The following is a 22,333-nucleotide window of genomic DNA, read 5'->3' on the forward strand; positions in this document are numbered from 1 at the left end:
ATATTGAACCAATGAAAGGTAGTAAAAAGTACTTCTGCCAAAACCAGCTAACTCCATTGAATTCTCAAACTTTCTGCTAAACCAGCTAACTCCACCAAAGGGGGGTGGAGTTAGCTGGTTTTGCTGACTCCAGACTCCACCCCCTTTTGACCTCCAACCTCATTGTGAGCTTGGAGGTCCATTCAGCTGTTCTTATCAATGATGAACAAAACCTCCAAACTCCACTTTTTGTTTTGTTTTTGTCATTTCCTGAAAAAAATGAACATTTTGGAGTTAGCTGGTTTCTGCCGGACAACAGAGATATATTGAACATTCACAAGTCAGTGCAAACACCATATTGTCACTGTCAGAAAGAAACCTTATATGTCCAAAGCAATTGAAAATGGAAAAGAACCATGTGTTCAAATGGATCCAATGTAGTTATTATTCAGTCATAAGGTCTTAATTCCAAATGTATAACCCCACCCACACGTCACCACTTTATACCTGGTCTCCCTATTTTAGGCATGTAATCATATAGGGGAACATGTCCAAAACATAACAAAATGATTAAAGATAACTGATCTACAGGCTCACAATTGCCACGTGTTGTGAGCTTGTAGATTGGCTTTGTTTTTATACTTTTGTGTGACTAAGTATAACAGGGAATTAATTCATGGGGGGGAAACGTAAGAAATATGGAGATAGAAGCAGAGGTGGAAGTACTCAGATGTTTTACTTAAGAAAAAGTAGTAATACCACAATGTAAAACATTCTGTTACAAGGCCTGCATTAAAAATGTGACTTCAGTAAAAGTACAGAAGTATTGGCATCAAATATACTTACAGCACTGAAGTAAAAATACTAACTTGTGGATTGGCTGTTTTTCAAATAGACAAAGAAAAACAATGCTTTTAACTAACATTTTCAAACACATGTGTTTGAGTTAAAGGTCCAATATTATTTGCCTCTGCGATGTAGTGGAGCATAAAGTATCAAACAATGGAAACACTCAAGTAAAGCAAAAGTATGTCAAAATTGCACTCAAGTACAGTATGTGAGTATGTGCATTTTATTACTTTACACAACTAGATTCAAGGTTTGTGCTGGACAGTGATGATAGGATCCATCTTGGCACGTGCATGGTGGCCAGCTGAGAGAGGAGGTGGTCTAGGAAGCAGCGGGGTTCGCTTCACTGCTGACCTGGCTCATTGAGTTGGCCAAGGAACCAATCAGGTTGAGGTATTCCGCGAAGCTGACCTTCCCATCGCTGTCCTCGTCCAATCCCTGCCTCATCTCGTTAACCGCCGAAGAGTTATTTGTGTCCTGACACGGACAGACAGAGGGACATACAGACGGACAGACGGACGGACAGACAGACAGACAGACAGACAGACAGACAGACAGACAGACAGACAGACAGACAGACAGACAGACAGACAGACAGACAGACAAAGAAGGGAAGAGCAGTTAATGTCATTTTCCGTCAGTAATTTTGCTTTAACCACTTAAGCCCTGGCAGGATTGGACCTATTCATTGGGGGCCCAAAAACATAACAAACAGAATAAACAGACTGAGGAAAGTAATGCATGTGCAAGAAAGAGAGAGAGAGAGAGAGAGAGAGAGAGAGAGAGAGAGAGAGAGAGAGAGAGAGAGAGATGGCCATTTCAGCACCATGGACAGAGACCCTGAGGGCTTGGCATGGGCTTATAAGAATAAGGCCAACGGATTTGTATAAGCCTTGTGCACTTTTATCCAAAGTGCTTTAACCCTTGCACTGTGTTAGAAAACTGCATCCACTTGTGGTGTTAGCGGGTCACATTTGACCCGTGATTTAAATCAGCCCAAAATACTCAACATTTTTTTATTTTAATTATTTTTTTCTCCCACCTCATAGCTGACTTGTAATGCATTTATATCCATGTAAACACTTTTTAAAATATTATGTTGGGTTAGGGCTAGGGTAATCTCTCAAGAACAGATTCTGCACTGTGTTGGAATCTGTCGGGGAGGTTCGTCATAACGTGTGCGCATTGGCTACAAGTGGGCGTGCCTTCAGATCAGGAAGCAGGCCGCGCTTTACCCAATCAAATGTAGTGGGCGGGATTCATATGTCCGTCGATCTTTCCCCCTCGAAACAAACCCAAACTAATTTAACAATAGCGTCCGCGGAGCAGACAAAACCACGGAAAGATATTCACATTTTAACTTACTCTTTCATCATAGAAACAAGTGGGCTTATAACCAAAACGATCCATGTTCTCTGGGAGAAGTGGTGTTAGTGTTCCGTGTAGAAATATTGTTAGTGGGAATGAAAACATAGTGGCACCCACCGGAAGTGAAAGCTGAAGGCAGACCTAAACCCCGGTTTCCTTGCGCACTGGTGTTACGTTTTCTTCCGCCCAGAGCCAACAGACATAGAACAAACAGCAGAGGTCGCTGTTTTTCATTTTCAGTTGGATCTGGGTTCCCAGATTGGGGCTAGGGTTTCATCTTTCAATATATCTCGTTTTCTATTTTTTCTAAATGTTAAAATTCACTCATTACATTCCAGTAATGAAGGCAATGGATAATGATGTTATCTAGCTATAATAGAATAATTAAGAATAATAATTAGAACACACTTCCAAAACTTCTGGGGGAGCCCAGGATCGAACTGGGAATCTTGCGGTTCCCATCCGAACGCTCTACCGGCAACTCTACCCTTGAGCCACTGCCGCCCCTATTTAATGGATACAATATGCACATACATATACTGTATGTGCTCATATCAAGCTAAAGTAAATCATGACTACACATGCTTCAGGGGTGCTATATCTGGTTTAATGTGGGATGGTAAAAATAAAATGCCCGCTCCTGCAAGATTTACATTGATTCCCGCGGGACACATGGGATCCTGTTCCCAATGCAGGAACTAACTGACACTGAAAGTCACAGGAGGAGGTTGAATGAACTGAAACCAGTGATCCCCAAAACAATAGGTTTGGGGATCTGTTGGGAATAGATTACATGAAACAGGCACCTGCGTATGCAGTCTCAATGTTGGTAAACAAGACATCCGTCTAGATGTACTATGTCACAGTATTCAGCTTTTTGTCCCACCTCTTGTGTTTTCAACAAGGAGAGAGGGAATAGAGACGGAGTTCCCTTCTTGCGCTGCACCTTATTGCTTATACCCAATCTTATTAGGCTATTTTTCAATTCTAAAAACATTTTTAGACAGGTTGTGAACTTTTCAAAATAATAAAACAACGCCTAATAACTCTTTGCCTGTCACCGACAAGATTACTCGTCAGGTTCTGCTAAGACGAGTTTGCAGAGATTTGTGTTTTCAGTGGTTTTCCACCAGTTGGCGCTGTTCGCTACCTATGAATGATGCCTCACCTGTCAGAAAAGGATAGACCCGGACATGAAGTCATTTAAAAAAAAAATGCTCCTTTACTTCCTATTTATTAGTTGTGGGAAAATGGCTTTATCTCCGTTCCTGTAGTTTTTTGACAAAAACAAGCCACCTTCAACTTCTATGAGACCCCCGTGCGAGTAATGAGGCGATCGCCGTGAGGACGGCGATCACAGAAAATATTCCATGATTTTTCAAAGAAAATCGCTGGCAGCGGCGTGGCAAACGATGTGTTATTTCGTGGCAGTCAAAGAGTTAACGTAAGGGATGAAGCAAGATAGGGCCCAGAGAGAGAGAGAGAGAGAGAGAGAGAGAGAGAGAGAGAGAGAGAGAGAGAGAGAGAGAGAGAGAGAGAGAGAGAGATAGAAAGAGACACTCACACATGTCTCGACTCCGACATGCAAAGCTCTTGAACTTGAACCGAGCTCTTGAACCGAGCTCTTGAACCGAGCTCTTGAACTTGACTTGGCAGGCAGAGGGAAGATCCACCACAGAACAAAGTGTCATGTTTGTACAGGGTGTCACACCACATGTACCGCGCCAGGGCTAACTGTCACCACCCGCACTCACTCACTCACCATGTACTCCATGTATGTGGCCAATGCTACTGACACTGTCTCCAACTGCACTCACTCACTGCCTCACCTCCATAAATAACTAGTCCCATTAGATGTTGATGAGGCTTGGTGAGCATGAAATTTAAACAGTATTCTATTTTCAGTGGTGGAAAAAGTACTCAAATGTTTTACTTGAGTAAAAGTATCAAGACTACCCTATGTAAAAGTACTCTGTTCCAAGTAAAAGTCCGGAATTAAAAATGTACTTGAGTAAAAGTACAAAAGTATTGGTATCAAAATGTACTTAAAGTACCAAAAGTAAAAGTACTAAAATGATTGAAAATAGCCTACTGTAGGTATAAAATAGGGCTAAAGTGGTTAATGTATGTTTTATAACGTAATAATATATATCTGCAAAGTAACTAGTAACTAACTAAAGTTTTCAAATAATGGTAGTGGAGTAAAAGTATAATATTTGCCTGTAGTGGAGTAGAAGTAGAAGAATAGACACTTGGAAAAAGTAAAACTAGCTCAAAATTGTACTTAAGTACAGTACTTGAGCAAATGTACTTAGTTACTTTACACCAATGTCTATATTATACAACAGATAGTTACGACCAAGCAATCTGATTGGTTGAAAATAGGCCCTCTCTACCCTTGCTCAAACAAGCATGACAGCACAGCTGTGCTGATCAGACGGAGTCTCTGCAGAGCAGAGCCGGCTAAGCGGCTATAGGCTAGCAATTTGCATGGGAAGTTTGCAGACGAAGTAGCTAAATCTGTCATTAAAAATACATTGAATTTCTATTGAATATCTTAATTGCAGTGAGATTGAGCTAACAGTTAAGTTTTGTTTCTCTGTGTGTTCAGTTTGTGAAAAGTTGTGTAGCGCACAGCCATCTCAATCTTAGGTCTGAACTGGCTGTGTAAACAAGGACTCATACATGGGTTCTAACAGAGAGACAATACTTCCTGAAAGGTTGTTGCGAAATGCCCCGCAATTATTTTGATGGTAACTGTTGTATAATCACAATATTACACTCGAGGGTGGCTTTATCGTGATGATTGGCACTTCAGTGGAGCTTGCGGAACTCGGCTCCGCCTCGTTCCTGACCGCATCACCACATTTTTGGCGGGCCGTGCTGGCATCAATGATTTACACTTGGCTGCATGCCAAAAATAGCCGATCTACAAGCTCACATTGTGAGCTTGCAGATCGGCTATGTTCGGTTTGTGACACCCGCGCGCACCCATGATGACTTGTCCTACTGGATCTCTTCTCCACTGGTCCCTCCCAAACATTTTAGTCTAGTTTTTATTTGGTGACGAAATTGTCAATATATTTAGTCATAGTTTCAGTCATCATAGCTTAGTTTTTTATTATTTTTTTTATTTTGTTTTCGACTGTGAAAAAAAGGTAGTCGACGGCACATTTCTCGTCATAGTTTTAGTCGACGAAATCAACACTGCTGTCATGCCAATAATCTCACACACACACGCACACGCACACGCACACGCACACACACACACACACACACACACACACACACACACACACGTGCACGCACGCACACTAGGCATTACCCACTTTCCATCCAGTGTGACTGCTGATGCTGTAGCACCTCGACTAGTCAAAGGGACATTGGGATAATAAAAAAAAAGGAAATAAATGAAACTGAGGGAAAACTCATTCTGTTGAATCTCTGGAGCCATGTCCAACGTTACAGTTATGAGCTGTATGAACCTGGCTCTTAAAGCAGCCCTGCAATGCATTGAGAGCTTGTAGATCGACTATTGATGATGTGCAGCCGAGTATACATCAGGCATGAGACTTGCATTTCTCCTGGCCATTCGTCTACTTCAGGAAACCGTGCCAGAGAGCTGCTGTCTGTGGATGATTTGTGTCTGAGGTGGATCTCAGACAGCTCAGGTGTCACTCTGTGGCAGAACACAGCGTTCCTCCTTAAGGTACTATCACACTCACACATGCATCAACGGGGGGAGGAGGGGATCGGACGGACGGACGGACGGACGGACGGACAGAAAGACAGACAAACAGACAGACAGACAGGCAGACAGACAGGTTAAACAATGCTTCTTACAGCCATGATGTTGCCAAACTGTGTTTTCACCAGCTTGTTAAAGTCCTTCCTTCCCAGACCGTCTTTCCCCTTGGAAGCTTTCACATACACGCTCACCAGTGTCTGGATGGCCGACTCCATGTCTGGGGGGAGGGAGAGAGAGAGAGAGAGAGAGAGAGAGAGAGAGAGAGAGAGAGAGAGAGAGAGAGAGAGAGAGAGAGAGAGAGAGAGAGAGAGAGGAGATGAGAGAGAGAGAGAGAGAGGAGAGAGAGAGAGAGAGAGAGAGAGAGAGAGAGAGAGAGAGAGAGAGAGAGAGAGAGAGAGAGAGAGAGAGCATTAGTGGGCCGTGTTAACCTGTATTGTTGCAGTCGTTCAATATCTTGCAGAACATACTTTGGCATTTAGAGGAACCAGTTCAATGAGGAAAACAAATGGTAACGTTTTAGGACCCAACCATGTCAGAGCATCCCAGGCAAGAATAGGAACAAAATCAAATCAAACAAGAAGACATTAGTAACATGCATTAATTGCAGTTAGACACATTTGGTACGGCTTAAGAAGGGCATATATTGCTCGATTTCTACAGGAAATTGTGTTTAACATTCAGTATCGCCAAGGAGCAAGTTCAAATGTTCTACAGCAAGATCCAGAGTGTGGGTACAATTTGATACTCTCAAATGAACACATAGAACGCAAGACACAATAATGACATAGTCAATCAAAAGAAGTGGCTCTGAGCCTCAATTTGTTTTCTAATTCTTGTGTAGATCTAGTACAATGGACCACAAATGGAAACAACCCCTCCTGGGGATTTTTGTGTTATCTTTTTCGCATAACCTTTGTCTCTATACGACCTGTACTGTTAACACACTTGTTAATAAAGTATTAAATCAATCAATCAATCTCTGGCTGCAGATACACACCGGCCAGGCCCTTTGGTCTACTCAGGTCTGTATAAGAGGCAGAATGTGACATCGCAGTGATGGTGTTTGGAATTGTGCCAACCCAAAAAAGCATGAATGTCTCAACACTACTTATCACTTACTGATCTATTTTTGATCAGTCTTGTAGTTTGTGAGATAAGCCAGGCACACACATGCAGGGGGGTGCGAAAACATCATCTCCGGCCCCGGTGCCTTCGGGCCTGCCGGCGGCGAAAAACAAACCCATTTGGACAGAGCAGAGCTGTGTGAACAAGCCGGCGAAAGATGAGACGAGCTGATGTCAGTAAGACGAGGAAGAAGAAGAAGACAGTTGAACAGATGGGGTCAAGCCCCGAAGTGCGCTGAGGTAAACAGAAAGACGCCGCTTCGACACCTAATTATCTAATTATCATAACCTCTGCCCCCAGGTGCTCTGATCTGAGGTAAACAGAACGATGCGCCGCGGCGCTAATGACCTAATTATCACAACCTTCCGCCCTGCGCTGCGCTAATGGGCAGATCCTTTACCGAGAGGGCTTGCTTTTCAACCCTATAGCGTTCTGCTACCATCATCAGTTTTTAAATGGGCCTTTTTTTTACGGCATGCCGCTGTCGGGGGCCAAGCCATGTAGATGTGTGTGCATGTATGCGTGTGTGTGTGTGGGGGGGGGACACTAAACTCGCAAACCACTTTACCGATCAACTGTTTAGTGCTGCCAGTGCTCCCATATAATTTTCATATAATCTAAACTTTTTGAAACATAACAGTTAAAACGTTCTTCTTTAAAAACTGTCCCGAATAATGTTGATGACTGATGGCATAGTACTGTACGTAATAGACAGTGGTGGAGAAAAGTACTCAAATGTTTTACTTAAGTAAAAGTATCGATACTGCAATGTAGAAGTACTCTGTTACAAGTAAAAGTCCGGAATTCAAAATTTACTTGAGCAAAAGTACAAAAGTATTGGTATGAAAATGTACCTAAAGTACCAAAAGTAAAAGTACCAAAATTACTTTGAAAATAGCAGATCTGCATCGCGATGCGTTGTGAGCTTGTAGATGTGCTATTTTCAAATAGGGCTAAAGTGGTTAATGTATGTCTTATAATGTAATAATTTACTTTATTTGCAAAGTAACTAGTAACTTACATTTTTCAAATAATTGTAGTGGAGTAAAAGCACAATATTTGCCTCTGAGATGTAGTGGAGTAGAAGTAAAAGTAAAGACAATTGGAAATACTCTAGTTAAGTAAAAGTACCTCAACATTGTACTTAAGTACATTACTTGACTAAATGTACTCATTTACTTTACACCACTGGTAATAGATGACGGACATCATAGTGTTGATGTCATAGCCTGGTCATAAAGTCTGAGATCCATATGGAAGCCACACCGTCATTCGACCCTGTGTTGTTTATTATTCACAATATTAGTTGCTTGTCAACTTTATTTAGTTTAGGTGCATGTATTGTATGGAGGCCCTAAACGGTCATGGTTCTGCAAAACCTGACAATATCCCATATTCACAGCAGGGTAAACACAGCTGCAGCCAATGAAATGAATAATAATGAGTCCATTTGATTTGGGTATGCGAATGAACAAGCACTGACTGACAGTATTCTCAATGCTTGATAACTATTGCACCTAAATCAAATATGCCCACTATTGATTTAATTAGCTACAGCTGTGTTTAGCTTGTTAAGACACATCTGTGAAAAGGGGCCAAAAGTAAAGTCAATGTTTCGTGAACCCAATTATTCCATTACAGATCGCACTGATTAATACATTCAAGATAGTCAACAATTTCAATGACCCACATATATATATATATATATATATATATATATATATATATATATATATATATAATATATATATATATATATAATATATATATATATACAGTATAATCGTTGCTGTCCGGCAGAAACCAGCTAACTCAATTTTTCCGCTTTTGCATTTTTTTTCCATAAATCAGTGCTATTGAACACCCTTTAGTTGATTGAGTGTTGATTAAAAAAATATTGAACCAATGAAAAGTATTAAAAAACGCTTCTGACAAAACCAGCTAACTCCATTGGATCCTCAAACTTTCTGCTTAGATGGTTTTGCTCAGAGCCTTCTATTAGAGAGTTGCGCCAATGAGGGGTCAGAAACAGCGTCGGTCACGTGGTTCATGTAGCTGGAAATAGTGACAAGGAGCCGTCCACTTCAATGCATTCCGATGTACTTCCGGTTCAGGGATTTGTCACTATTCGCCAATGTATGTGTATGTAGAAGACCTGGCCCGAAGAAGTGGACGGAGTTGGCGTAACTCTCTAATAGATGGCACTGGTTTTGCTGACTCCAGGCTCCACCCCCTTTTGACCTCCAACCTCATTGTGAACTTGGAGGTCCATTCAGCTGTTCTTATCAATGATGAACAAAACCTCCTAACTCCACTTTGTCATTTCCTGAAAAATGAAAATTTTGGAGTTAGCTGGTTTCTGCCGGACAGCAGAGATATATAAAATGGGTCTGGTCTTAAAGATACTCAGAGAAGCAGTTCCCAGGTACCTGTCAAACTACTCTGTAGAGTGAGTGATGTCCATGGGCATAACGCCAGAAGGAGATCATCTGACCTGGTTCGCCCAGAATTTCGGCCTTGTAAATCCGCTATTTTCCAATAGGGTTAAAGTGGTTCAACTGATTTTGAAGCTGTATTAACACATTGTGCTGGGGGCCCGCCTGGAACCCCCTCAAGGACCCACTTTGAGGACCACTGAGGCAGTGAACATGAGGTGCAGGTTCAGCCACAGACTCATTCTTCCTTATCAGGGCCGTTCACACACGTTTTCCTGTTCTGCATAATATTAAATGAATTGAGGTACAACTATTGAACTGCAGATTGATTTCAGTAATTTAAGGAGCATCACACTGTGAGGAAAATAAATCACGCTCGCGCACACACACGCGCAGCGCGCGCGCGCGCGCACGCACACGCACACACACACACGCACACGCACACGCACACACACACTTCAATTTAAAGGGTATCATCTGTCTGTGCGTCTGTGCGTCTGTCTGTGCCCAAAATCTCTTCTGCCCGGTTTTCCTCAGTGGCTGGAGCAACTGCTCTGCATTTGCACACAGCCATTGACCATTACCATGTGCACGGAACAGCCCGTTTTTCGCTGTCCCCAAATGTCAGCTGTTTATTAGCGTTTTTGTGTTAGCTGGCTCCTGGGTTGCCAAATCATGTGCGTGAAACAAGCGCTGGTGTTGCCACATCCGTGAAACAAGCGGACCATGCTCATATACCGGGCGGGTAAGGTCTAGTTACTATAATTTGTTTAACCTGATTAATCATAGCAACAACAGCAGGACTGAGAGTGAAACCGACCCCAACACGAACACAGCCACAGGTGATGGAAGGCAAGAAGACGAGCTCACCGTGTCCAACGCCATGTGCTGGTAAATAGCCAGTACATTTGGACTACAAGATGGTAGGTTACAGATGTAATCATTATAGAAGAGGTCCCCAAAGGTGAAACCTGGATTTGGTTATCCAAAGAATTATGAAAACAGACGTTATGCTGAAGTTTCGTTCATCTGCTGCAAGCTCTTCAGCATAAAGAACTCATCACAACTAGCAGTATAGCAAAAATTAGCATCATTTTAGTGATACGTGAAATCTCGCGAAACATTCTCAGAGCATCTTTCATGGAGAGAAGCAATGGAAAGACTTAAAAAGTACTTTGTAATAGATGTGTTGCAACAAACAGAAATGGAGAGAGAGAGAGAGAGAGAGAGAGAGAGAGAGAGAGAGAGCAGCACATCACTTCGTGCCACGCTGCGAGCTTGTACATTGTGCTATTTTTGATTTTTTTTTTTTATCTTGAAAGTGTTTGGGTCCGTGGCCAAATACATATGACTGTGGGGGTCCTTGGCACAAAAAAGTTTGAGAACTATACTGATTTAGAGGGCATTTTTAGAATCGGCCTCAGGTCTTAATGGGTTCGTTGATTCTTGCTATGGCCATAATGGTACAAGACTAGTATGACATTCTGTTTGCTGTTAACACTAAGACTCAGTCTGGGTGTGGTGTTGTCTCAGATTAAGGGAGTCATTAAATTCATGGAGAAATACAGAGACACTGCAGAGAACTATTAGCAGACCTCTCTGTCTACAGAGCGGATCATAGGATTTACTCCTGTAAGAGTAGGCTAGAGGAGTGTGTATTTACATGAGCAACATGCTGGTGTAGCACTGTTCACCTTTTTACCTCCTGAAGAAGTCAGTCATAGTAGCTGCAGCGTTGCCAGATTTTGCGAGAGAAACAAGCGGCCAGGTCTACGAAAACAAGCCCCAAAGAAGCGACTTGGACTAATACGCCTATAGGCTATTTTAAAATAGCCGATCTATCCGATCAATTCCACTCCTTTCCTGACCATTTCTGGATCCGGCCCACAGGTTGGGAGTCGCTTCCTCAACCCGTTCGGATGTGATTGGTCGACAATCACTTCCGTCCACTTCTGCATTCCTGCACACCTGCGGCTGGCTCCCTCATTAAGGCCTCTGTATTTATGCCAGCTCACATCCTCTGCTGGCTGCCAGATTGTTAGCTACAGTATGACTCATTGTGGATCATGTGTGGACTTTCTAGATTCTGTTACCCGTGTTTCCATTTGCCTGCGTCCTGTTTCAGGGTTCTGCATTTCATGTTCTGTGTGCTGCTGGCCTCGCTCTTACGTCAGTAACTGGCTTCTGCTTGCCTATACCGGTGGTTTGGATGTCTTCCTGTTTCCTTATTTTGGGTTTCTCCGCTTGTAATTGCACTGGTTCTCGAACGTCATGAATGAAAGGTCCATTAGGTTCCATTTGCACACTACTGCGGTTCCAGTGTAGATTTGGATCTCACCAGTGGTGGAAAAAGTACAACATTTTTCTACTTGAGTAAAAGTATCAATACCTCAATGTAGAAATACTCTGTTACAAGTAAAAGGCCTGTTCAAAATGTTACTTGAGTAAAAAGTGCAAAAGTATTGCCGTCAAAATATACTTCAAGTACCAAAAGTAAAAGTACTAAAATGTCTGAAAATAGCAGATCTACAAAATTGTACTTAAGTACAGTACTTGAGTAAATGTACTTAGTTACTTTACACCACTGGATCTCACAGATAAACATCCTATCAAACTGGGGGTCCTTGAAGTGAAAACGGTTGAGAATCACTGCTGTATTGGACTTTTGATCATTTCATGTGACTGGACTGTCTTTGCCTTGAGTTGGATTGCTGTTTGGCCCTCGTTCACCTGGATACAGGGAAGAACAACGGTGTACGTACTGTATATCATTTGTGGACTACAGCTCAGCATTCATTACGATTAGTTCCTGCCAATTAAGCTCGACACAAAGCTCAGAGACCTAGGCCTGCATCCGACCATGATGAGCAACTGGATACAGGACTTCCTGGCGAGCCTCCGCCAAGTGGTGAGAACGGGAAACATCACGTCAGACCCTCTGACCCTCAGCATAGAGCCAGTGTTGATTTTGTCGACTAAAACTATGACGACTACGACTAAAATATTAGTGAGGGACTGGTGGAGAAGAGATCCAGCAGAACTAAAAGACAAGTCATTTTATGTTTGGTTGTGCTCTGGTGTTGCGCTCTGAAAATAGCAGATCTACAAGCTCACAACGCGTCGCGCTGCGACGCGTTGTGAGACTTGTAGATCTGCTATTTTCAGCATGCAACCAAGTGTAAAATCAGCCATTACGACGCCATCAAGGCACCGCCAAAATAGCCTACATTTTAGTCGACTGAATCAACTGTAGATTTAGTCGACTATAATCTTATGATATTTAGTCGACTAAAACTAGACAAAAACAAAAACTATTCAGATGACTAAATTATGACTAAAACTAAATGGAATTTTATTCAAAAGACTATGACTAAAACTAAATCAAAATGTGCTGTCAAAATCAACACTAATAGGAGCCCATTGGGGCTGCTTACTGAGTCCTCTCCTGTACACACAACTGCATGGCCATGCACAGCTCCAATGTCATCATCACGTATGCTGGCGACGCGACAGCGATGGGCTAGATTGTCGACGACGACAACGACGATGCTGCCAACAGGGACGGGGATCGGATCGCTGACACTTTTGTGCCGGGAGAACAGCCTTGTTGTCGTCTTCAACAAGACCAGGGAGCTGATGGTGAACTACAGGAGGCCGAGGAGAGAGCACACCCCCTGTCTTCATCGACGGTGTGGCAGTGGAGAGGGTCAGTGACCTCAAATGGGCCATACTGTCAGGAATGAGTGGCGAGAAGGACCCAAAAGCAGACGAGTAGGAATGCAGGATAAACTTGACGTATGTATTAAGCCGAACAGGCTGGTTAAAGGAGAGATCCGGACATTTTAAGTGTTATCTTTGATGTGTCACTAATCACTCACCATCATTGAAAGGGACGTTGAGTTATTCCAGATAGTCTCCTGTCGTTCAGTCTGTCGACCCCCTCCGTTGGCATAATGGGAGCCCGTGTAAGAGTGAAAATCGTCTATTAAAACCGATACAAAGTCAGTTTTTGGGCGGGGAAACCGCCCCTATATGTGAGGTTTGGATATTTGCACACCAAATCCTGCGCTGTGATTGGCCACAAATGTACCCCCCTAACCCTGCACCGTGATTGGCCAATCACAGTCTATTCAGGACTGTGATTGGCTAGGGAAACATGACACATGTGCATAGCCCTATAAATAGGACCATTGTGGTGGACACCATAGAGTTAAGTGGACACTAGATGGAGGTATCTCACCTCAGAATGGATTGGTGGGGTGGTAAAGGGAGGAGATTAGGAGGTGATAAGAGGAAGTGAATTACCTGTGTGTCATGATGCATTTTGTTTGGAAGTAAAGATCAGAGACTCCATACTCCGTCTGTTCGTCTCATTCTCACTATCTTCCACAGTGGTGACCCTGACGTTTGATTTAACATTAAAATGGTCGATAACGCAGAGCCCGCTGCTGCGGCTGTCATTGCCCCAGCGGTGTTTGCGGCTACGGTAAAGTTGCCGGAGTTTTGGCAACATGATCCGGCTCCCTGGTTCCAGCATATTGAGGCAGTTTCACCTCCGCGGGATCACAGTGGATGCAACCAAATATTACCACGTTGTCGCAGCGTTGGATTCCTCCACCACGTGTCGGGTGATGGGATTCCTGAGAGACCCGCCAGCAGACGGAAAGTACAACGCGCTCAAAGAACAGCTGTTGCGGCTGTTCCAGCTGTCCGACGCAGAGCGCGCGGAGCGTCTATTGTCCCTCAATGGATTGGGGGATGGTAAAGCCACAGATCTGATGGAGAACATGCTGGCACTGCTCGGTGAAGGTGACGCTACGTTTATTTTTGTCCAACTTTTCCTGCGGCAGCTCCCGACTCCAGTGCGCACGGCTCTGGCCAGCTCGCCTCTAGTGCGCACCAAGGATTACCGGGGATTAGCAGAGGAGGCGGACAGAATACTGCTGGCCTCCCGCCAATACGTGGTGGCTGCGGTGTCTGATCGAGTGTCTGATCGCAGGGATCAGACACAGAAGGATGATAGTGGACTATGTTATTATCATCGCCGTTTTGGCACCAAGGCAAAGCGCTGCACTCCACCATGCTGTTTTGGTAACCAGGGAAACGCAAGAGCCGGCGGTCGTTAGCGGCTATGAGCGCTGGCGTCTTTAATAATGAGCTGCTGTTTATTGAGGACACGTCTTCTGGTAGGCGCCTGCTGGTGGATTCTGGCGCACAGCGGAGCATCCTGCCTGCATCTGCCGTGGACACCTTGGGGAACGGACATGGACCACCGCTAGATGCGGCTAATGGTACTTCCATCCGTACAGTTGGTACCAGGTATGTGACCATGTGTTTCCATGGACATCAGTTTGGCTGGGACTTTATTATTGCCTCTGTATCGGTGCCTATACTGGGCGCGGATTTTTTGTGTGCTCACAGACTATTAGTGGACGTTGCGAACCGTCGGCTGATTGACTCTGTGTCTTTTGACACATACCCGTGCACACTGGGGGGGCCGGGGCCTCCTGCCCTTGCCAATATGCTCGCCATGGGGGATGTGTACCAGCGCCTCCTCGCAAGTTTCCCTGCTTTGACGGTTCCCGCTTTCTCTGCCTCAGTCGCCAAGCATGGAGTGGAACATTACATTACGACTGTGGGGCCGCCCGTTTACGCACGAGCGCGCCGCCTGGATGCTGCTAAGCTGACCATAGCCAGGGAGGAGTTCGCCACGATGGAGCGACTCGGCATTGTGCGCCGATCTGACAGTCCTTGGGCCTCTCCTCTGCACATGGTCCCCAAGGCGGATGGGAAGTGGCGTCCATGTGGTGATTTCCGTCGCCTCAATAACATTACCACGCATGACCGGTACCCAGTTCCACATATCCAGGATTTCTCTGTCCACCTGGCGGGGACCACCATCTTTTCTAAGATAGATTTGGTGCGGGGCTACCACCAGGTTCCGGTCCATCCATTGTACGTGCCCAAAACGGCCGTTATCACCCCGTTTGGACTATTTGAATTCTTGAGGATGCCATTCGGCCTTAAAGGGGCAGCGCAGACATTCCAGCGTCTGATGGACTCTGTGCTGCGAGGTTTGTAATTTTTGTTTGTTTACTTGGATGACATCCTCGTAGCCAGTGCATCTGCCGAGGAGCATCGGATGCATCTCCAGCAGCTATTCGAGCGGCTCAACGAGCATGGACTGATTGTGAACCCGGCTAAATGTCACTTTGGCCTGCCCGCCATCGATTTCCTGGGCCACCACGTCTCTCCCCAGGGGGCTGTTCCGCTACCCACCAAGGTGGAAGCCATCGCTGTTTTCCCCCGCCCCCTCACCGTCAAACCCCTGCAAGAGTACCTGGGCATGATTAATTTCTATAATAGGTTCATAGCACACGCTGCTCACCTCATGCACCCCTTGTACGAGGCGTTGAAGGGAAAGAAGGACAACGAGGACGTGGACTGGTCCCCGGAGCGGGTCCAGGCATTCGAGGACGCTAAGGCTGCTCTCGCCAAAGCTGCCATGCTGGCACACCCGTCCCCTGCTGCTCCGATAGCTCTTACCACCGATGCCTCCGATTACGCAGTAGGGGCTGTGTGTGAACAGTGGGTGGCTGGCGCCTGGCAGCCCCTCGCCTTTTTCAGTAAAAAGCTCAAGGACAATGAGAGAAAATACAGCACGTTTGACAGGGAGCTGTTGGCCCTTTTCCTCACTGTACGGCACTTCAGGTTCCTGCTGGAGGGCCGAGAGTTTACCGCGTTTGTGGACCACAAACCCCTGACCTTTGCCATGGCCAAAACCACCGAGCCATGGTCGGGTCGGCAGCAGCGCCAACTTTCCGCCATATCAGAGTTCACGACAGACATTCAACATGTGGCCGGAAAAAATAACCAGGTGGCAGACTGCCTCTCCAGGGCGCACATCAGTCCTGTGCACCTGGGCATTGACTATGCTGCTATGGCCACTGACCAGCTCACCGATTCAGGCCTTCAGGCGTTCAGGACGGCTGTGACAGGACTGCGACTGGAGGATGTGGCGTTTCACGACAGCGGCGCCACGCTCCTCTGTGATGTTTCCACTGGCCAGCCCCGCCCCATGGTTCCGACTGACTGGCGCCACCGGGTATTTGACGCCATTCATGCCCTTTCACACCCTGGGGTAAAGGCGTCGGTTAAGCTGGTGGGGGCTAAGTTCGTCTGGCCGGGCCTTAGGAAGGACGTTAAACAGTGGGCTGCCTCCTGTGTGGCGTGCCAGCGTGCCAAGGTACAGCGTCACATTAAGGCCCCCCTGGAGCCGTTTCTCATTCCAGAGAGGCGGTTTGACCATGTCCACGTGGACCTGGTGGGGCCACTTCCCCCATCCCAGGGTTTCACTCACCTCCTCACTATGGTGGACAGGACCACCAGGTGGCCAGAAGTTGTTCCCCTGTCCTCTACAACAACTGCAGAGGTGGCCTGGGCGTTAATCTCCGGCTGGGTGACCCGGTTCGGCACGATCTCACGTCGGACAGGGGGGCCCAGTTCACGTCTGAGCTGTGGAACGCTGTGGCTGAGAGACTTGGGGTGAAACTCCATCGCACCACAGCGTACAACCCGAAGGCCAACGGGATGTGTGAGCGTTTCCACCGCTCCATGAAGGCTGCTCTCCGGGCCACTCTCACAGACAGCAACTGGATCGACCGGCTGCCGTGGGAGAGCTTTTGCCCCAGTTCCCACACACCACTGCCTTCCCCAGTCCTACATTCCGAAGGACCTGATGGCTTCCGGCTACGTGTTCATCCGTCACGATGCCCACCGTTCTCCACTGCAGGCTCCCTATGACGGGCCCTTCCGCGTCCTGGAGGCGGGCCCTAAGAACTTTGTGGTGGACATGGGGGGGAAAAAAGAGCGGATTTCAGTTGATCGCCTTAAGCCTGCTCATGTGGTCCCGGACGAGCCGGTGGAGCTGGCTCAGCCCCCACGCCGGGGCCGCCCGCCCAAGGCTGCCCCTGTTCCATGCCCTCCGTCCGGGGGTACCCCTGTTGTTCCACCGGCGAGGCCTCGTCGGCGGCGTGGACGTCCCCCTGCCCCTATCTCTACCCCTTCCCCTTCCACGTTCCCTTTGACTGTGAAATACAGTCGCTATGGCCGCATGGTCAGACCTCCTAAAAGAGACTAAAGACACTGGGTTTACTGTTTTGGGGGGTTTATTGTTGCACTGAATGTCAATTCTGAGTGTTCGGGGGGGGGCCTGTGTGGTGGACACCATAGAGTTAAGTGGACACTAGATGGAGGTATCTCACCTCAGAATGGATTGGTGGGGTGGTAATGGGAGGAGATTAGGAGGTGATAAGAGGAAGTGAATTACCTGTGTGTCATGATGCATTTTGTTTGGAAGTAAAGATCAGAGACTCCATACTCCGTCTGTTCGTCTCATTCTCACTAACTTCCACACCATAACTTAAAAAAAACTAATAATTTGTTTTTTTAAAGTTATGGTTTCTTCCATCACTTCTTCCATCACTTCTTCCATCACTTCTTCCATCACTGTGATGACCACTGTGACCACACCGCCCACTTCACACTGGGTGTGATTTTTTCTCTACTACTGCTCATCGTGGACTCTCATGATACTCAAACGTGCACTGAATGTCGCGAGCGAGCTTCCGTTTGTGCAGAACTTGATGACGCTGGTTGCTTGTTTCTTCCACAGAACCTGGCGTCTGTGGAAGAAATAAGCAACCAGCATCATGTCGTTCTGCACGAACGATAGCTCGCTCGCGACATTCAATGCACGTTTGAGTATCATGACACTCCACGATGAGCAGTAGTAGAGAAAGAACTAACTTTGTATCGGTTATAATAGACGATTTTCACTCTTACACAGGCTCCCATTATGCCAACGGAGGGGGTCGACAGACTGGACGACACGGGACTCTCTGAAATAACTCAACGTCCCTTTCAATGATGGTGAGTGATTAGCGACACATCAAAGATAACACTTAGTCTCCTTTAACAGAGGTAGGTAAGTATTTTGCAACTTCAGAATGGCTGAATGCCAAACACAGACTCTCCTAAACAATGCTCCACGGACCGACAGGAATGCATTGCAAACACAGGGATTAAATAGACAGGGGATTAACAGGACGCAGGTGAACTCAACAGACAAATCAACAAAGGATAAGCTAACAGGCAACGGGCACAGGTGACTAGGGTTACAATAATTACAGGGAGGTGAGACCAGACAGGAAACAATACTACAAAATAAGATACACAAGACCATGGCAAAGGCAGCAGCAACGTGACGGAAATACAATTGGAACGCTACAACAGAATAGAGGCCCCAAACAGGTCTAGAGAACAGCCCTAAAGAGTCCAAAACCATATAAAGGCATTCAAGGTCCAAAGGCTGAGGGGTGGAGTGTGACACATACACACCACACACCCAGTGCAAATGTCTGAGCAGCACCTGTAGGCCTATTGTCTCTGTCACCTGAATAAATGATGTGCGAGTCCCCACATCCTCATGTTGTTCAACAACATGCTCCATCGAGAGCATCCGCCTGGCGGGCTGCATCACCGCCTGGTATGGGAACTGCACCGCCCTTGACCGGAAAACACTACAGAGCATCGGCCCAGCCCATCATTGGAGGTGAGCTCCCCTCCAACAAGGAATTGTTTTGTTCTTTCTCTATCTCTGCCCTCCTTTCTTGAAACTGCAATGACGGAGATTGTACGACCAATTATGTCACTCACCTGTAAACCTGTGACAATAAAGTTTAGTTATAATCCTGGTCTGTCTCACTATCCCATGAGCCTTGTGCCATGTGTCTGATTTATTAAATCCTATAGAATTGTACCTGTTTTGCCTCCGGCATTCTCATTTGTGTCTTTCTCACCTTTGCTGTTGCTATCCCACTGGGACGAACCCTGAATTCAGAATTGAAATCTGGAAACACTCAAGCTTACATAGAAGACGTGGACTATAGACACACACACTCAACACTACTTGAGGTGGACATAAACTACTGAATATTAATAACGTTTGAAACTAGCAGTTGTTAGGGGAGGAAGAGCCCTTTATTAATCATATACGTGGAAATTCAGTTTCAGCTTCACCCAGCTCATGGCTGCTCAGATGTTTATGATGAGCGGTTAAGTGTCTTTCTGTCAGGGACACTTCAACACTTAGAAGTTGAGCAACTTGCATGGCCTACTTCTTACCTAAATTGTATAGACCAGTGGTCTTCAACAGGGGGTCCGGGACACCTAGGGGGCCCTCTGAGATACTGCAGGGGGGCTGCCAAATCTTTGAGTGATAGGGAGTGGGATTTTTATTTTATTTATTTGTACATTAACCACTTGAACTTGATCCTTATTCTGGGGTGGAACATTCGCCAAAAAATAGCAGATCCACAAGCAGACCAAGTACCGAGCCAAGTGGTTTAAGTTGTTAAATGTCTGAAATACACATTTAACATGTATTCAATATATAGTGGGGGGGGGTCCATGCTTCATCTCTCTCTCAGCTAAGGGGTCCTTGGCCTGAACAACATTGAAGACCCCTGGTAGGGGAGACAAGTATCTGTGCTTCTCCTCCCTGTCGGTGAGCTCTGCTGCGGTGTAGGGCCTACAGCTGCTGGCTTTAGTCTGCTCGGAGCAGTGGAGCTACAGTAGCTCGGACCACAACTCACTTATTTACGAGGGTGTCACTCGGACCTCGGACACGCCCATTTTGCTGATGCTGGTATGAAGTTAAAACAGCCCCACCTCCCACAGCAGCTATGTGTCACCAAAACATTTTAATTGTAAATGCCACGCTGTCCCAGTAGTAGTGACAAAAATAACTTACTGCTGTGAGACAATAACCTTAATATTAGCCTGGGATCCAACCTGATTCACTACGTTCAGCTGAATTTTTTTCTCACTTCGCTTATCAGTCTGGCCAGCCTCCTATTTGATTCGTATTGCAATTGCATAGGCAGGTCAAGAAGTGACTCGAGTTTTACATTGGACAACACTGCCCCCCCTACAGACCAATCAGACGCAAGTCATTTCTCCCATTCGCGCACAGAGATAGGAAGCTTTCCAGACTGTGTAGCGAGTGAGAAATTGTTTTTGTATTTAGTTATTCACGACTCTCAGGAAATTAACTTTCTTGATATTCTTATAAATTTAGATACCAAGCATTTATAGAAAGAACACATACAGTACACATTCTTATATGCAGTACATGCTGATTAGTTTCATCCCACACATTTGAGAAGCTACAGTATAGCCTGTAGCTTGTTAGCCATTACAGCCGGATTCGTAGGATCTGTAGCAAAAAGCTGATGTACCCACAGGGGCTCAGCGTGGCTTTAAATCAGTACAAATATCATACACAATCAGGGCCGCATTAAGGCCCCTCAGGGCCGTGGAACTACACCAAATCAAAGGCCCCCCTCAACATTAATCGGACAATATTGGGTGCGTTCACGCGCACGTGCGTTTGGTGCACGTGCCACCGCCAGCAGGATCGGTGCTGACACAGGCACTGGGCACAGCCTTTCCAACTTCAGTCTATGCTATAGCTACAGTGTCTATCATTACAAATTACATTTATTATTAAGGAGGTTACTTTATGGTCATTACAGTCGTAGGCTACTAGACATACGGTGATGAGATGGGTAACAAATGTTTCATATTTATTTTCTTATTCTTCATAAGAAATTCAACAATTTAAGTTTAGAATTGAGAAAACAATACTCAGCAGAGATGGGAAAAGTACTACTCACTTTCATTACTTAAAGTAGAAGTAGCTCAGATACATTACTTATGTAAAAAGCGACTTTAGTAAAAGTACTCATTCAACTAATTACTCAAGTAAAAGTACAAAAGTACAGGCTCTGAAATGTACTTGAAAAGTTAAAGTAAAAAGACCTCTTGAAGTCTACCGCAGTGGTTCTCAACCTTTTTACCACCTCAGAAAATAATATTATGGCTCACCATTATGACTGACTGATGTTAAAATACAGTAGCGTAGACCTACTATCTCATTCTATTCAGCTATTTGCACAGTACAAATGTATTTAGAATATGTCATTTAGATTTTCACAGTGTACATTATGGTAGCACTAAGACAGACAGACAGACAGACAGACAGACAGACAGACAGAGATGACATTAACAACCGTGAGCTACATTATTCAAACACAGCACGTGAGATACAGTCTAAGCTAAGCCTACTTCAAACAAACACACACACACGCACACATCTTCATTGTAAGATTAACTCACCATGCTGTGGAGGTTCAAAGAGTTTAACACACGGCACTTCCAAAGTTTGTACAATGTTTAAGTCACAGGAGCTGGTTTTCATATCGTAAATATGAACGTTGGCCCAAATCTTGCGTTTAATCCACATGGTTCTTGTTTATTTGTGTCGCTGTCACAGACCATGATAGCAGAGCCATACTGGTTAACAGAAACAAACTTACTCTAAAAGCGGAGGATTTCAAAATAAGAGCCGCTTGTAAAGATTAGTCGACAGTAGTTTTATTTTTTTGTCTACTTACAGGAAGTAGAAGTGACACATCAGTACCAGCGACGGTATGCAAGAGGTTTGCATCTGTTCTGCCGCGCAACATTAAAACATATGTTTCTAAATATATATAATTCACACAGCAGGGCCCGAATGTATACATTTTTATAAATAATAATAAGAAGAATATATATAATATTATAATAAAATAATATAAATTAAAAAAAGAATTACAACAATATATATATTTTTTAAATACATAATTCACACAGGGCCCCTGCAGGCTGCAGGCCGTGGAACACAAGTTCCACTAAGTTCCGCGGTTAATGCGGCCCTGTACACAAT

The 22,333-nt window shown here is 45.2% G+C and overlaps 1 protein-coding gene across 2 annotated transcripts in view; it reads right to left on the minus strand.

Moving 5' to 3' along the window:
* Positions 1-696: 696 nt before the first annotated feature.
* The window catches only part of LOC308084605 (protein S100-A1), a 29,705-nt gene continuing 8,068 nt past the window's right edge, over positions 697-22,333 (minus strand). Inside the window, exons 1-3 of one of the 2 annotated variants that reach the window (XM_080427344.1) lie at positions 19,690-19,708; positions 6,040-6,161; positions 697-1,305 (exon numbers count right to left, since the gene is read on the minus strand). In XM_080427344.1, coding sequence (XP_080283470.1) covers positions 1,150-1,305; positions 6,040-6,159 — 276 coding nt within the window. In that variant the 5' untranslated portion in view covers positions 6,160-6,161; positions 19,690-19,708 and the 3' untranslated portion in view covers positions 697-1,149. Of the gene's footprint in view, positions 1,306-6,039; positions 6,162-19,689; positions 19,709-22,333 lie in introns of those variants that run through there. The other variant, XM_080427343.1, reaches the window with a different exon arrangement.

This window comes from Gymnoscopelus braueri (genome assembly GCF_963280865.1).
Source record: "Gymnoscopelus braueri genome assembly, chromosome: 4".
Lineage (NCBI taxonomy): Eukaryota > Metazoa > Chordata > Actinopteri > Myctophiformes > Myctophidae > Gymnoscopelus > Gymnoscopelus braueri.